This window comes from Mytilus trossulus, chromosome 4, assembly GCF_036588685.1.
Source record: "Mytilus trossulus isolate FHL-02 chromosome 4, PNRI_Mtr1.1.1.hap1, whole genome shotgun sequence".
Classification (NCBI taxonomy): domain Eukaryota; kingdom Metazoa; phylum Mollusca; class Bivalvia; order Mytilida; family Mytilidae; genus Mytilus; species Mytilus trossulus.
The window spans coordinates 56,899,571-56,916,596 of record NC_086376.1 but is presented as its reverse complement, the minus strand read 5'-3'; the positions used below and the strand labels follow the sequence as shown (position 1 = coordinate 56,916,596).

The window sequence follows — 17,026 nt, the reverse complement described above, 5'->3', positions numbered from 1 at the left end:
GACAATTTAGTAGTGTCAACCTTGTGATTATGACCCGTGTATATAGCATATTAATCCTGAATACACCGTTTGGTGGTGCGCCTGTCAGATGCAGAACGTACAGATAAGGTAACAGGTGAATATACTATTGGTATCGGTATCGGAATCGACCCGGAACTTCTTAATTATTGGCAATATTAATTACGTGGAAAACAAAAGGGCCTGGAGTGATGTAATTTTTAATCTACACCTTTGTACTATATTAGTTGTATATAAAGTTGAATTCTTTGATTCGTCGATTTTACGTGATGACGGCTGACAAATTGGACCTCGTCTTTTTAGTATTATAGATAGTTCTTGAAAACAGACGAAAGCACACAACACCGTTCATATTGACTGATGACTAAACATGTCATTGTGCAATGCCAAAATATAGGTAACGACAGATTGGAGGAACATTAATGTACATACATGTATGTGTATAACAATAATATTTATTTTAGTTTAAATTACAGATAACAAGTTCTATATTAATTATTTAAATGATAGATAATATAGAACTTGTTTATAAGTTTCCTCGAATCGTATCTACATTTACAGGCTCGATAAGTAATATCACTGTAAAAAGAAGGCCTTGTTATCACGTTGTAATATTAATCTTATTTGCGACGAAAATGCTTTTTACCTTCTAGAATGTGTTAATTGTGCATTTCCTTTAAAAAAGATGCATCGCTGTGCGAGAGACAAATTCCTATATTTGTTCAATAAAATTACTTCAAGGTCAACAATGGGTTTCGACGCAACAAGAAAGTTCGTCTCTGGAAGATGCCCAATCAGAAATGAGGTCGTAAGTTTAAGTTTCAGAGGAGAGGAAGTTGAAAATAAACTGACAACATCGTGGCTTAAAAGTAAAAGTATAGACAGACAAAAAACATTGCATATAAAATTTCAGACTGAGAAGCACGAACGCCACAACTGAAATTGTGAATGATACAGAAAGGGGTGAGCAGATCCTGCTACACATGTGATACCCTGTAACCAATCATGTTGCTTTGTTTTATTGCAATTCTCGTGTGGCATTCTGTGTCATTTGGTCTTTGGTAGAGTTTTCAAAACATTGACAATTTTACCACACCTTTGTATATTCGTCAGTCTTATTTATGTTTTTTTTTGTCATGCTTTTTACCGAGGTAATATTTAAAAATGGTCTTTTATAAAAAGAGACTGATAATCAAAAAGTCTAATGGACCAAGTCATTGTTTTTAATTGCTTTCTGAACGAAAAATATAAATTCCAGTATTCTTATATACAATGTATAGCAATATTTCTCTCTATTTCTGTTCTCTATAACAGGAACCCATTGATTGACTGTTGGTTGCTTAATGTCCAGTGGCAGATCTTTCATGCATGTTCAGAACGAATACCAATATACAGCGAAGTATTAACCTTGTCCTATCATCTAAGATTTAGATATTGACTATGGGTGCATTCTATTTTTTCTCATGTTTTTACAGAAAGTCGTTGAACCAAGTTTGATGTAGACAATGCAATTCATGAAAGTTACCAATAGTGGAGTGACAGAATAGGAAAAAGTCAATTATTAAAGGAGTTTAATTTCACTTCATGGTACACGGCTAAAAGTTGGCACAGTCCTAGAAAAATGATTTTACTTGAATTTAAGATTGGTCGTCAAAAAGTCGTATGGTGCAGGTTTTTTTTTATTACAGCTTTTAGTCAGCAAATTTGACATCAAATGCAGATCATAAGTGGCATGCAGTTTGCCTTTTTATTCAAAAGCTGCCATCGCATATCTTTCTTTTTTGTTTTATTTAAACGTGAACATAATGTTCTATGCATTAGACCAAAAGAGTAATCCTCAAAGCCTTTTGATGACAAATTATGAAGGTAAAAACTACTGTTAACGGGGATAATTTGTGTTTAACCCAAATTCCAACATCATACAACAAAGCGCTGATGAATGGATGATATCGTATCTACTATAAAGTAATAAAACTACATTTTTTCTTTTCATGTTCACATGTTTTTATGAGGTAATATTGTTTAAAACGATATTTTTTTAATTTCAAAAATCTCTTCTCATCAATCATTTACTTAAAAATATTCCGGATAGTTGTGTCCCGTCCATGATTGGGCTGCGACATAGTTTTCCTGTAATATTTGGACTTGCTATTACTTGTTTTTGTTGATGTTTTATTGTTTCGTTGAATTATTTTGGTGTCCTTAATTCGTTTTTAAGGTTGTGTTATTTTGATTTTATTTATGTAAAAGGCGAAATAGGTGTTTCAATGATTTATTTAAAAAATAGGGATCTGACAAAATCCCAAAAAGATAAAAAAAAAACTAGAAAGTCCGTTGAAACTTTGCGTTATAATTCAAAGAAGCAAACATTCATTTTAATACCTTAATTAGTGCTATTTTATTAAATGCAGAAGTAGAATAATTGATTTAATTATACAAACGTACAGTAAATTCAGGTATTTTGACACAGTTAATTGGTGTAATTATAAATATACACAAGATTGTGCATATCATTGTGACTTTTATTCATAGATGTACATCTATCATCGGATTCATTCTATTAGCTGAAAATTGTTTACAATAAAAATGGATACGAATGATGCATAAGTCTACATGACATAGTAATATCTACAGTTCGCACTGCAATTTGAAATGCAAAACCTTTTATAGACCTAAAGTAAACCGTTTTGCTTTGTTTTATGATTTCAAAATTCAGATGTATTGAAGATTACCTTTCTCTTTTTTACCAACATTTTAGTCAGTCAGTACTTACATTTCCCAGTTAGCTTGTGATAAAGGATACTACAGAAATTAGAATGTTCGCTTCATATCTTGGCCCTTTTCTTTGATATTGAGACGGATTGACGACTACAAACAAAAATCTATGACAAACTTTGGAGGGCGATTTTAACTTTCCAAATGCAATTCCCCAGCTAAGTCTCAATGTACAACACTCCTCTGCGCCATCGTATAATGTACACATACCTCAAATGATACCATATGCTGGTGCTTGTTGAGTCAATACAGTCTTCTTAGACAAGGGTGTACCCCTGACTACTTAAAACAGGCCGCAGAATTTTAAGGGACATTCAAACCTATTAGTCGACGATATATATAATATCAAAACGGCATGGTAAAATTAGGAGAACGACGTAAATGACAAACAATATTCTGAAAAACTATTCATAGACCACCAAAGATTAACATGAAACCTACTGAAAACAAGGTTATCTCGTGTGCCCCCGGATGTTTAGAAGATTCTGTTTCAATTCTAACACCTGAGTGTCGAACGTGGAAATTTAATTTTGGTGTCATGTACTTAATTATGAAGAACTTGCGACTGAAATAGACACAAAATAGGTTTTTATATTACCGTATCACGAATAATGATACATTTAAGCTCTGTCGTGACCCAACTCACTAGCACGTCTTTTTGCGGTTTACAATTTGAAGTTACTAAGTGTCAGATCAGATCTGAAAATTTGCAATTAATTTGTGTTCCATTCCTGTTTGTAATACGGTATAATGATACTTTTGATTCGCGTGACACGGGTAGCATCTTGTTGACACAACCAAACTGAACTATTTTTTGTTTTTCCTGGAATTCCCCATGCTTTGTTTTATTATAACCATCGGTAACTTATGTACTGTTACCTGTGTTTCTTTGAGACATACAGACAAAATGGCAGCCGGCTCAAGTCAAGAAACCGAAGTCACGGCTATCAAAGGTTGTGCTATGTGTACTATTGTTTGTCTGTGGTTTTTTTTCATTTTTTTTGGCCATGGCTTTGTCAGCTTATTTCGACTTATTACTTTTAATGTCCCTTTGGTATCTTTTGTCTCTCTTTCATATGCTTGCATCTATTGTGAAGAAAACTACAACCAAGACGAGGAATTTCATTCTAATCTCTATAACAGACCATTTAAGTAAAGGCTGTTTAATGCGTATTTGTCATATAGGTGTAATACCACCAAATCATGGTACGCCACATCCGGTTGCATACGAAAGTAGGCCTAAAAAAATATTCCCTTGAATTTGACAGTTGTAGAAAATTACCCCTGCATTTCAATGCACTAAAATTTTTCTGAGTCGTAAATTTGTATGTTGGATGTCTGAATGCATCATTCTTTTTTATTTGATGGTCTTATAAAATATTTTGGAACGTTAAGGTTACATAGTTACCAGATCAAGTAACCAGTAAATAACAGTGTAAAAATTGGGTTGTTTACTTCTGGTGATGATTATTTTCTTATATGCAATGAAATGTAGTGTGAAATTTTCACTGTGTCACTGGAAAGGATTAAACTTTACACATGCAAAGTATTTGGTTGAAATAAAGGTAAATACTGTACAATTTTTAAAAAGTGCCAATTTAACAAAGACTAATAGGGAAAAATCAATGGTGGTATTACACCTATAGCCACTATGAACCTTTACTGGGATTCAAACTGTTGAATTCTAAATTACAAGATCATTCACAGAAGAAAGTGTTTTTACCATCGGCAGTGTGCTATAAGTGCTATCCCTAGTTCAGATATCAAATCATTTATGCAGACCAGAATGTAGGACGTAACGACCACGACAATCGGAAACATTGTACAAACAACAGTCATGTGGTCATGGCTAGTGTATACTGTCGATGCTGATCATATTTTGTTTTCTTGGCTTTTGTTTGAAGATATTATGAGTTTCAAGCAGCAGGACAAGACGTTTCTTTCAACACAGGGTTCTTTTGACATTTTTCCTAGAGGTGCACTGATGTTTCAGTTGTTTTATATCCCCCATAAAATAGATTGAAATGGCCAAAGTGTATTTAGCAATGACGATGCTGTCCAATGGTGATGGATAAAAGCTCGCTATATGTGGTACACAAACATTTGACCAACACTCTATTGCAAGGCATAACACGTTAGATGTCCGAAGTTTAACATTGATATTCGCAATATCATTATAAGATTCGTAAGAATTTTGTCGTGTTCGTTAAACACTACGGACCAATACTGACATTCGAGATTTGCTAAAACTTCCACTTGCCAACATACTTATTCCAGCCAATGATCAGAACGTCATAATAACGTCCCCACATTACAAAAGTCATTTGAGGTCTGAATTACTGATTAAAGTAGGTATTTAGTGCTATGTCAATATATCCCGCATAAAAAAAATATGATCTTGCGTCACTTAGTTTGGGATTGAATAACCGAAACGTTCTTCATTTTCAAACGAATAAAAGGCTATTCTGTCATAAAATATACCTTCTTAAAGTTGTAAGTTTATCTTAAAATGATTTATTTTCCTATTGATACAAATTTATTTCATAGAAATCGTCATGACATTGTCAAAACTCAGCTATAAGTATGTTTTGAAATAATTTGTGTTGTCTGTTTTGCATGAACCGAGTTCAACGTATATGGCAAAAACTTAAGTTTTCACTTTCATTGATGTATACTAGATGGTATATATTCATAATTTTCTATAAATTTTGTTAAGATTTGATAGATGTTGTTCTTATTATTTGAAAAAAATGCATCATGTAAAACTGAAAACTACCCCCCTTTTTGTACAGTCGCATACGTGTGTTCGGAAATCTCATAAAATGATGGATTTCCACTTTTGGGATGAAAAATTGAATAAGGAAGAAAATAGATTTAAGTTTTCAATCATTCTACTGTAAAAAGGGTATTTAAATTGGAGTTGGATATTCAATTTTAATGTTCCTTGAAAACGACATATGACCTTTGATCAAGATTTCTAAAAACTGCACCATATTTTCATTTGACGACCAGAATAATCTCAAAGTACACATATTTCCGAATCAAATGATATATGATATAGCCGTGTACAATTTTTGACGATTAAAATTTTATAAATCCGACTTTGGTCACCGGCCTACAAAGTGTAGACCTCTATAATGCCAAAATAGTCGTATAAACGAAACTAAATCTTCTGCAATACCAGTATAAACTCAGTATAAGTTGTTGAAAAATAATTGAAAACAAGAGATATTTGATGAGAAAAATACTTTAGTATATTTTGTTTCAAATAATCAATACAGCACTATAACACATGTATAAACTGTTAATATTTACATTCATTTGTAAACTGATACAAAAAAAAAAAGGAAAGGAATTTGCATTATTCTGTAAAGAAATTAATGAAAGAGAACATCAATGTACAACTGAAACCGAAGTCATTTACAAAATACAACAGAATTTGGACGGCAGTCTCGACTTTGAATGTTTACGATTTCTTGTTCCCTTGATGTTTTTCGGTATTCCCAATATTTGCCGTGTTCGATCCGGTGTTTGATTGCTTGTTCCCAGATTCGGACGGTTTTGATTGGTCATTGAACTTCTGGTTGTGATTTGAATCTTTCTTTTCATCTTTTCCACTGACTTGTTTAACTGGGGACTTATTCATTATTATAGCAGATTGGACGTTTGAACTTGGCTGTTTCTTTGGGGATAGCACAGCCTTCTTTGGAGATGCCTTTTCTTTCAATTCTTTCTGTTTTTCAACATTTTCTTTCATTGGCTTCTTTTCAAGTTCTTTACTTTTATTTTTCATCGGCGTAACGTTTTCCTGCAATATATTTTAAGTCAGTTTTCAAATTTTAACAATCAAGAATTTGTTCTTTTTAATTTGCCAAAGGTGCACACTGAAATCACTACAATTAAAAAATGTTTTCCATAACGTTATATTCAACATTTTATAGGTTCACTCTCATTCCCGTTTGTACACTTCACATAAATATTTGGAGGTATTTGATCAACAGAAGACAAGTGCCTATACAGTGTGTCAAGCTATGAACCGCCCCGTGTCTAAACGATTTAACAGATATTATCACAGATCGGTCACCAAAATCAAACTCCTAAAAAGAGAAGAAAACCCCATTAAAATTTAACAAAGACAATTAACCGGAAAATCGACAGGCATATTATTTAAAAAGCCATAACAGCATTGACATGACAATTCATTGACTTGGTCATATATACGCAGCTGTGGCGATAATAAACGAGTTTCTCGTAATCTTAACCCTATCTAACCTTTATTAGTGTTGATATCGTAATGAACATAGCTACATCAGATATAAATTCACAAACGGATTCTTAACTTTCAGGTTGGGTTGGTTTTTGTATTTTTCGGTCACCCCTCCCCAAACGCAAGATAATTTTGCACCTAGTGTCAGGATTGTACAGAAATTACCAGAAAGAAAAAATGTTTTCCTTTAATTGTAAATCACACTTGAATTCACCTGAAAATGTTATTCAATCGAAGATGCGATCAAATCTGACAATTACAGAAAGCATGCCAAAAGATAAATAAAACATTACAAGTCCGTTTGTTAATTTCAGGATTTACTTGCCTTATCTTTGATTTCTATTAATCCACCTTCTCCAAGTTCTACCGTATCAAAGTCACTTTCATCTTCCTCTTCGTCAGAATCGATGCTGCTGTCAGACTCGTCTTCATCTGTCGGCTACATAAACATATACATACATCAGAAAGGATTTTTAAAATGCATTTTAAAATCAAATACAAAGCATGAACAAATTTAAAGAATTGCAAAACAGTACCATTCTAACTGCTATCTATAATCTAACGATAAGCGTTAAGGCTTTTCTTCGAGTAAGAGGAAAGGGTATATGATAGTATGAGCTAAACGTTTATGCTTTTCCACCAGTATATGTCGTATATATGCGCTATAAATAGGCATGATGAAAACTTTTGCTCTGAAAAATATAAGCCTAATATTACTTGGCCGGTTATTTGTGCTGTTTATAGTTTAAACATATTTTATTGTTAAAAACAAATGGATTAGACACAAGTTTTCCAACTTAGTTCCGTCTTCTCCATGCTGTTTATAGAATAAGAAGGTTAGGAATGGTTGCCAATGAGAGACAACTCTTCACAAGAAACCAAATAACACGGAAAGTGACGATACATGTCTGACGTAAGGCCTCCAATAATGAGCAAAATCCTTTCCGCATAACTCAAGGCCCCGCATTTGTCTGTAATTTGAAATTTTCATACATTTTGAAAAGGTTCACCTCATGACGAACATGTGTACCAAGTTTCTATTGGATTTGAAGACAATGTAATGGTAAACTATCTTTAAGTGAGCATTGATAAAAATCCGATATAAGGGAAGAACGAACGGACGGAGACAGAGACCGGAATGAACAATACTCAATCTCTTTACATGCAATCATAGTATGGACATAAATTATGTAAACTACCTCATAATCTGGATCTTCATCAGACACATAGTTCTTCAAGTCCATGTTGACGAGGTCTTCGTCATCAGTAGAACTATCATCCGATAGAATATCGTCATGTTTACGTTTTTTCTCGGCATCTTCACTATCCATTAATGGCGACATGTTGAAAGTTCCTGGTAATTAAGAAGTTTGTATATCTGTTTTATTTCAAATCAGGAGGAATTTTACCAAAGTGATGCCATTTCAATTATAAACAGCAATAAGCAAACGAGAAATTACATGTACAACACTTTAAAATGAATCACCTTCTGCAATAACTGAATTAATTACTAGAAAATGGGCAAGACTTTCAAACTTAGGGCAAGGTCAAATGAAAAACGTCATATGTGTTCTCTTATGCGCGTGGTCGATATTAAGCAAATAACAATAAAAGCAAGTCTTTCCTTGATTTCAGATCACCTGATTTCACTGGACCGGTTGTGTTGTTTCGGGTTGTTTCTTATTTATCATTTATAACTTGATTTAAGTGCCCCTTGGTTATGTGAGTCTTTGTTTACTCCTTGGTTTAGATTGTTATTGTTTTTAGTTGCCAAGTGCCTTAAAATATTACACTATGAATGAAAGCACCACTTACTGCTTACCTCAAATTTTCACAAACAGAATATGCATGTCCAGGATAAAATTGTAAATGAAGAAGCCGACAATAACCACAACGAAAATAAAATTGTGTTATCACATATAATGACTTCATTTATTGAGAAGTATTTTTACTATTTTAACATTGGTGTAAAATAAATTAATGATTGACTCACTATGTTTACTGCAGGTGAGAAACTGCCTAATGTCTGTCTGTTTGACACAACTGGTTTGGAGCCCTAACATTCTGAAAGCTACACTTTTTATATTGCCTAGGATGGAACTGTTAAGACGTTTTCTTGGAGAAACCTGTAAAATAGGAAGAAATAAAATATAAAGAATGTATTTTTAAAATGCATTTATAAAATTTTGATTTATTGAGGATGTTTGGTTGTTTGACTCCAGTTGGAAAACTCATGTGCTTCCATGATGATTATGAATACTTCTGTGTTCTAGACCGTAACGCTGAGCCTTTTTTTAATACATTTGAGAACAAGTGAAATCTAAAGCTGATGCATTGAAGATAAATAGTTTTTCTATACCTTTCTTCTACACTCAATCTCCTCTACTTTTTCTGGAGTCAGCGGAGGTCGATCTAATTTACGTCTTGAAGATTTTCTTGTTCCTGATGGCCGATCAGCTATGGCATGTAGCTTCCTTTGTATGACTCTCAAAAATCGAATCTGTTAATAGACGTATTGTAATGTAACATATTGAGTAGTGGAGGTGCAATGTCCAGTAATATTTATATCAGTTCATATATATCAAGGACTAAATATGTGATAAGTGTAGATGCCATCATGGTTGAATGTTACGTTAACTTATTCACAATTGTAAAAAATGTTAAAAAAAACCTATTCCAAATTATATAGATATTATGGAAACTCCTTTTTTTATACCGCACCTACGATAGTAGAGGGGCATTATGTTTTCTGGTCTGTGAGTCCGTTCGTCCGTCTGTCCTGCTTCAGGTTAAAGTTTTTGGTCAAGGTAGTTTTTGATGAAGTTGAAGTCCAATCAACTTGAAACTTAGTACACATGTTCCTTATGATATGATCTTTCTAATTTTAAAGCCAAATTAAACTTTTGACCCCAATTTCACGGTCCACTGAACATAGAAAATGAAAGTGCATGCTTCAGGTTTAAGTTTTTGGTCAAGGTAGTTTTTGATGAAGTTGAAGTCCTATCAACTTGAAACTTAGTACACATGTTCCCTATGAAATTATCTTTCTAATTTTAATGCCTTATTATATTTTTTATCCAATTTCTTGGTCCATTGAACATGGAAAATGATAGTGCCAGTGGGGCATCCGTGTACTTTGGACACATTCTTGTTTCAATATAAAAGAAAATGATGCATTGCCATGCAAGTAGATTACTTTTAAAACAAAAAAGCCAGTGTAAACATAAGAAAGTATGATAGAGTAAAAGTTAACTGGTGTGCTTACCAACAAGGGCAGTGAAAGCATATTATTGTATGATAGAGTAAACGTTGACTGGGCTACATATAAACACGGCAAGTGGAACAATTGAGAATTGATGAAATATAAAAGCGTACAATAGATTCAACTTACCAGCAAGGCGAGTGGCAACCTTACTAACAAAGTATGATAAAGTAAACGTTGACAGAACTACTTACCGATGTTGTACTGTTATACCACTGTCCCAGGTTAGGGGGAGGGTTGGGATCCCGCTAACATGTTTAACCCCGCCACATTATTTATGTATGTGCCTGTCCAAAGTCAGGAGCCTGTAATTCAGTGGTTGTCGTTTGTTTATGTGTTACATATTTGTTTTTCGTTCATTTTTTACGTTAGTTTTCTCGTTTGAATTGTTTTACATTGTCTTATCGGGGTCTTTTATAGCTGACTGCGGTATGGGCTTTGCTCATTGTTGAAGGCCGTACGGTGACCTTTGGTTGTTAATGTTTGTGTCATTTTGGTCTTTTGTGGATAGTTGTCTCATTGGCAATCATATCACATCTTCTTTTTTATAAGCCTTATAGAAACATAATAGTAAAATTGAGAATGGAAATGGGGAATGTGTCAAAGAGACAACAACCCGACCAAATAAAAAAAACAACAGCAGAAGGTCACCAACAGGTCTTCAATGTAGCGAGAAATTCCCGCACTCGGAGGCGTCCTTCAGCTGGCCCCTAAACAAATATATACTAGTTCAGTGATAATGAACGCCATACTAATTTCCAAATTGAACACAAGAAACTAAAATTAAAATAATACAAGACTAACAAAGGCCAGAGGCTCCTGACTTGGGACAGGCGCAAAAATGCGACGGGGTTAAACATGTTTGTGAGATCTCAACCCTCACCCTATACCTCTAACCAATGTAGAAAAGTAAACGCATAACAATACGCACATTAAAATTCAGTTCAAGAGAAGTCCGAGTCTGATGTCAGAAGATGTAACCAAAGAAAATAAACAAAATGTCAATAATATATAAATAACAACAGACTACTAGCAGTTAACTGACATGCCAGCTCCAGACTTCAATTAAACTGACTGAAAGATTATGATTTCATCATATGAACATGTATGCCAGAGTGACACTTACCATCAAGACCAGTGGAAATATAAAATAGAGTGTCATGGAGTGGACTACTTACCAACAATGCCAGTGGAAACATAACAATGTACGATAGAGTAAACGAGGGTTGAATACGCTGGTCATCTTCAGGTGTCTGTAAAGAAAAAAAACATAACATTCTTTAAAATTCTACACTGGACAAGAATGCAATGACGAAACGAAACCGTTACAATGAACTTTAAAACGTGGGTTTTTAATATCAATCTTTGCATATATTTTTGTTTATATATAATTAACGCTAGTAATTTGGTGATGTAGAAGATTTTACAAATTACATTATCATAAGACTATTCATCATTCCGTTATGGTTTTTACTTTCTGTAAATACACTCACAAGTTTCTTAACCCATTTTTCGCCTCCTCCTGTCAATTTTGTCTGCTGTCCCCGGCTCGTCTTAGTTGGCGACATCATTTCGGTTTGTGCATGTTTTTCAGATTTTGACATGTTCGCTGCCGCTCGATTCTGGTCTTTGAGACGTTTGTATGCGAGATCTGACACGTTAGTTAGAGCATCAACTCCAGCAAGCAAAGTCTGTCCAGCGCAAGTTCTCAGAACAGTCTGAGCGCCGTGTTTTATGTATTTTGATGTTTTCCGTTTAGTCTTTTTGTAGATCTGTAGAAAAAAAAAGTATCATATAAAACAAAAGTTGACACACTATAAACAACAAACGATTTTTGCCTGAATAAATTGAAAGTTTATGAAATGAAGGACTTATATTTGTATAAGGTTCACATGGAGACAATAACACACTATAATGACTATGACAAGTAAATAAAAATTCTTTCGATATTCTTTTTTTTAATTAGTTATGACGAACTACTTGTTGGTATGTAACTTAACGTATGGTAACAGATTTGTTATACACATATTGAAGTATCAAAAAATATAATTACACATTCTGGTTTTCTAGGTACAAAATGAATGCAAAACGCGAACTTGATGAAAGTTAAATATATGTATAAGATATTAAGGGCTATGTGATGTATATACATGTTTTGTAAATTTTCCGCAGATCTATATTAATTTATGATGACATTTTATACTGTTATTGGATTTTTTGTTTAAGAGACTTTTATTGTTAAAGAATTGTCACCTTGGTATCTTGACCACCGTTTTCAATCAATCTCTACACACAAAAGAAATGAAAAATTTAATCAACATTTAACCATATATCTGTGTACCTTTTCTGGAGTTTTCTGTAGTGCTGGGTAAGTTTCCTTCAGTGAGGCGACGAATCCACTCACAACAGTATCAGCTATATCACCTGTAATTATTAAAAAAACAATAATGATATTCGTACGCATCATGGGTTCCTTTTTCACAAAACAAATTTACGCCCAAAATTGACGGCAAGTTATCCGAAGGCAGCTACTGTTTGATTTTTAGGGGGGGGGGGGGGGGGGGTCCTGCCTTTTTTTTTCTTACTTTATTCTGAATTTTTTACATAAATTGTCATTCTGCCTTTTTTGGCCAAGTTGGTCATCCTGCCTTTTTTTTACTCAAATCTCATGTCCTGCTCTTTTTCAAATTTCATTCTAGAAACCATCACGACGATGAATACAACTTACATGCATTTTGTATCTGAGATAGATACAATCTTTTTGGGCAAACTTAATTGGTTTAGCCTACAACTTTTTTATTCAATCGCCACAGAGGTTTCCTTTGTAAGAAACTTATCCTGCTTTTTATTTTAATCAAAACTCCAGTCCTGCCCAATCCCACCCCTAAAAATCAATTGGTAGCACCCTAAACGAAACGCGGGTCTTGCTTTGATAAAAAAAAATCATTTGTATTGCTGGATATGGACAATATGACGACATATATCTACTACACACAAATACGTGCGCTCAACTGGTGCAGCTAAGTACAGTAACAAAAATACGTGTGCTCAACTGGTGCAGCTAAGTACAGTAACAAAAATACGTGCGCTCAACTGGTGCAGCTAAGTACAGTAACAAAAATACGTGTGCTCAACTGGTGCAGCAACAGTCCAGTATCAATAATGCATGTGCTTAACTGGTGCAGCTAACAGTCCAGTATCACAAATACGTGTGCTCAACTGGTGCAGCTAACAGTCCAGTATCACAAATACATGTGCTCAACTGGTGCAGCTAACAGTCCAGTATCAATATAGTCCAAATTTATGTTTTTCTTAAAATCTCCTGCAGTGATGAACTACAATTGCATAATAAACAAACACCGATATATTGAGAATTTCTGAACCAGAAATTGCATACAAGTAGCGGATCTTAGACTTCCCAACTACACAGATGTTCAAATTTTAAGATAAAAGCAGACATTGTTGTCAAATAGTATATGGTCCTATTTTTGTCACTGCACTTTAAAATTACTAAAGTGGTGCGAGTCATCATAGCATCTGGATTTTTTTTTAAAGTACCGGGATAGTAAACTGCACATTGTTAGTTAACGTACAAGTAATGTATGGATGCCAAAGTCATTTATTTAAAACTAGTAAATACAAATAGACAGCAAGAAAGAAAATAAAGATTACAAAAATATAAACCGATTACTAAGTCAATAAAAGAGCGCTGTAAATAGAAATACCGGTATTTTAATCGAGCGAACCTAAAATGTTTTTTTTTTTTTTAAATTTTGAAAATACTGTTTGTTAAATTTAAAATAGATATTTACATACCACAACCGGTTCTTTCAACAATCGATTCTACTAAAAAATTAAGACTTTTCTCTGTCGCCGAACAACTATAAGTCAAAAAGAAGTTTGAGGATTTCGTTCGTGAGTAAACCCCAACTACGCTTTTAACCAGTGGTATATCTTTCAGTTCATAGGCTGTTTTAGATTCTGCCATGCCCAAAGAACAATACTAACTGATGCCAGCCAACAGACGAATGGTCTCTGTAGAATTATCCGAGTCTTGAGAAAAGTGTTCACTGCGAAAGTTTACCTACCTGTGACGGACCGTTCCAATTTTACTTCACAGGTGAGTTCGATTTGCCGGGAAAATGCGTGTATTGTTGACATACAAGTATTATGTGTATTTATTTACATTTCGTTCTAAACGTTACAATTCTATTAACGAATGAGAACTTGGAAGTTCATTGTTAAAAGTAACTTTTAGTGTTGACTTTTATTTTTTTCTACCGTTTCCCTGTTCTGTTAAATATTTTAATCATTTAGATATTTGACCAATAAAATTGACTCCATCTGGTGATATATACCCTCCCCCCTAAAAAAAAATCTAAAGAAATCACATACACTAAAACACAAAAGAAAAACTCAATGAATGTGAAGTTGAACTAATGCGAAGTATTACGTAAATTTAACGTAGTATTGATATTCTTTTAAGTATTTAAAATATTTCAAAATTTAATAACAATTCCACCTATTTCTTCCACTAGCGGCGATATATATATATAGCTAGCTTTAATAAATGCAAATATTTACTTCTTAATCTAAGTATTTTAAGTCACAAAGCAATAGGTTAAATATTTTGATTTCTCATTTAATAAAAATTCTTTCATTCTGTGCTTAATTTTACAGCATCTGAGGTTTTATGTGCCCTTTGAGTGTTTTTTTTTATTAGCTATTTTACCACCGCTGGATATCCTACTTTGTAGGCGACGAGAAAGCTGAGTGTGTAGGTATTTTTGCCAGCACATAGCCTCTTCAAGACTCTGCTACAATGCTTCCCCACAGCGGTTCATGGTTGCTAAGATCTAGCATTCTAGGCATAATTGTAGAAAATCTTGGAGCAGGAAGGGTCCCAGTGATGCGGTGCGTTTGTCGATGTCCTTGTACTTATCAACCTTGACCCAACTATGGATAAATAGCGTCTCTATCTTGTTTATAGGTTTTGGAAAATCAAAGGCAGAAGCCCCCCCCCCCCCCCCCCCCCAAAAAAAAGAAGAGTAGCAGACCTTAAATGTCTCGCAACATGAAGAGGATAGGTGAGGTGCGGTGATGTTTGTGTGAGATTTTTGAGGTTCTATTAAAATTGTGGTCTCTTTCTAAAGAACCAAGATATTATTTCCGAATTAAAACTGAGTTGTTGTTAAACATGTTTGCTTTTTCTAAAATTCCTGACATTCCAAGGCAAAACCACAATTCTATTAGTGATAAGACGATATACTAGTACGCATTTTTAAATTATGTCAATTGTAACATTAGAAGAAAACCTTTGAAAAAAAGAGTAATTTGCATCAAAATTTTCTTTAACAACAATGTTTAGCGCTATCAAACATTTATAAATACAGGTATTATTAAAATCATTGACTTTTAATTTCTGACTCTTATTTTTGTCTTCTTATCATGGCGGTATATACAAAAAAAACGAGTCAGAAATTAAAAGTTCTACGAAGTCTTAATTTCGATATCTTTTTTTGTTAAATATTGCCATGTTCTTCTACGTTTAAATTTTCGAATGTTTGTATCTGTTTCCTTTGTTTTATTTTTCACCAATCTATATCATATTCTTCTTTTTCTTTTTAAAATGATTCTTTGCTGCAAGACATCATGTTAGACCATTGAAATTTTCAATATGATTTATTCATGGTTTTTCTATTGTATGTGGTATTATAAGGTTCTTCGTGTTTGTTGGAATTTGGCAATACTTTCTCTCGATATTTATCGTTCTAGTCCATCTGACGCAAAGGTATAAACACTCACTTGCATCTGTCGTCCGTTTACTTGTATGCAAATCTTTTCCAATGAAACCACTAGTTGTCTCTTTTAAATAATGTGAACAATGCTTTCAAACCAAATTCACTATCAAGGATGAGAACAGAATATACAAAGAAAGAATTATCTATTAGCAAACGACTGAGTTATTGCCCTTAGATGACATTTTTACAATTTTGAATAAGTCGATCAGTATGACCGAAATCTTTAGTCGATTCCTTATTTTAGTTTTGCTCTTGACAACGACAGGCGATATTTTTTTGGGGGTGTTTTTTGCGACAAATAGAGAAGAGTAAAGGTATTATGTCAAAAAAGAATAAAATAGTCCAAACTAAAATCCACAAACTACAACGAATATTCAATAAGGAGAAAAGGAGTGATTGCAAACGTGACAGCTACCCATTAGAGACCAAATGACGTAAATAAATAAAAGACATCACATCCGAAGTCGTCAGTTGCTGCCGTTTAGGAGTTATTGCCCTTGAATTACGGTGTGTACCAATATGTTGTGGATATTATTAGGGAATGAATATTATACAAAACGTAAACGATGAAAATGATCAACAACATAAGATCTCCAAAACAGTCTGAGTTATTAATCAACTGCCAATAGAAGGTATCACTCTTGAAATACGATCATACAGAGAAGTATTTTTAAAACGTATGATTTTTTTACGAGAAACGGGAATTCTTATTTAGTTGCCAAAATATGTTGATTGCCTGAAAAGGCTGAGATCTTCTGCGGAATCGATAGGCATATTTGATTGTGATATTGTAGAAATAATCCATAAATGAGTTATTCCTTTACAGATTGTGTAGGTCCAATCCAAGACATTTGCAATCTTGTAAACTTTTGAAAAAAACCGTATCACACGTTCAACGAAATC

At 33.7% G+C, this 17,026-nt stretch overlaps 1 protein-coding gene across 2 annotated transcripts; it reads right to left on the bottom strand.

Moving 5' to 3' along the window:
- Positions 1 to 6,024: 6,024 nt before the first annotated feature.
- Positions 6,025 to 14,498, bottom strand: LOC134715597 (uncharacterized). Of its 2 annotated transcripts, none has more exons than XM_063577877.1 (9): positions 14,411 to 14,498; positions 12,664 to 12,746; positions 11,816 to 12,094; positions 11,501 to 11,575; positions 9,420 to 9,560; positions 9,054 to 9,186; positions 8,260 to 8,414; positions 7,386 to 7,499; positions 6,025 to 6,601 (listed from the first exon to the last, which is right to left on the bottom strand). In XM_063577877.1, the coding sequence occupies exons 1-9, from the start codon at positions 14,481 to 14,483 to the stop codon at positions 6,260 to 6,262; spliced, it is 1,395 nt and encodes a 464-aa protein (XP_063433947.1). In that variant the 5' UTR covers positions 14,484 to 14,498; the 3' UTR covers positions 6,025 to 6,259. The 2 variants fall into 2 exon arrangements, with proteins under 2 accessions (XP_063433947.1, XP_063433946.1); XM_063577876.1 differs by lacking the exon at positions 14,411 to 14,498 and adding an exon at positions 14,139 to 14,404.
- Between the last annotated feature and the right edge of the window lie 2,528 nt (positions 14,499 to 17,026).

Excerpts from the sequence above, each read along its gene's own strand:
- LOC134715597 (XM_063577876.1), bottom strand. The coding sequence starts at position 14,310 with ATGGCAGAATCTAAAACAGCCTATGAACTGAAAGATATACCACTGGTT. Across the intron at positions 9,187-9,419 it reads AGATTGAGTGTAGAAGAAAG|GTTTCTCCAAGAAAACGTCT; the intron begins GTATAGAAAAAC and ends CCTATTTTACAG. Across the intron at positions 7,500-8,259 it reads ATGAAGATCCAGATTATGAG|CCGACAGATGAAGACGAGTC; the intron begins GTAGTTTACATA and ends ATGTTTATGTAG.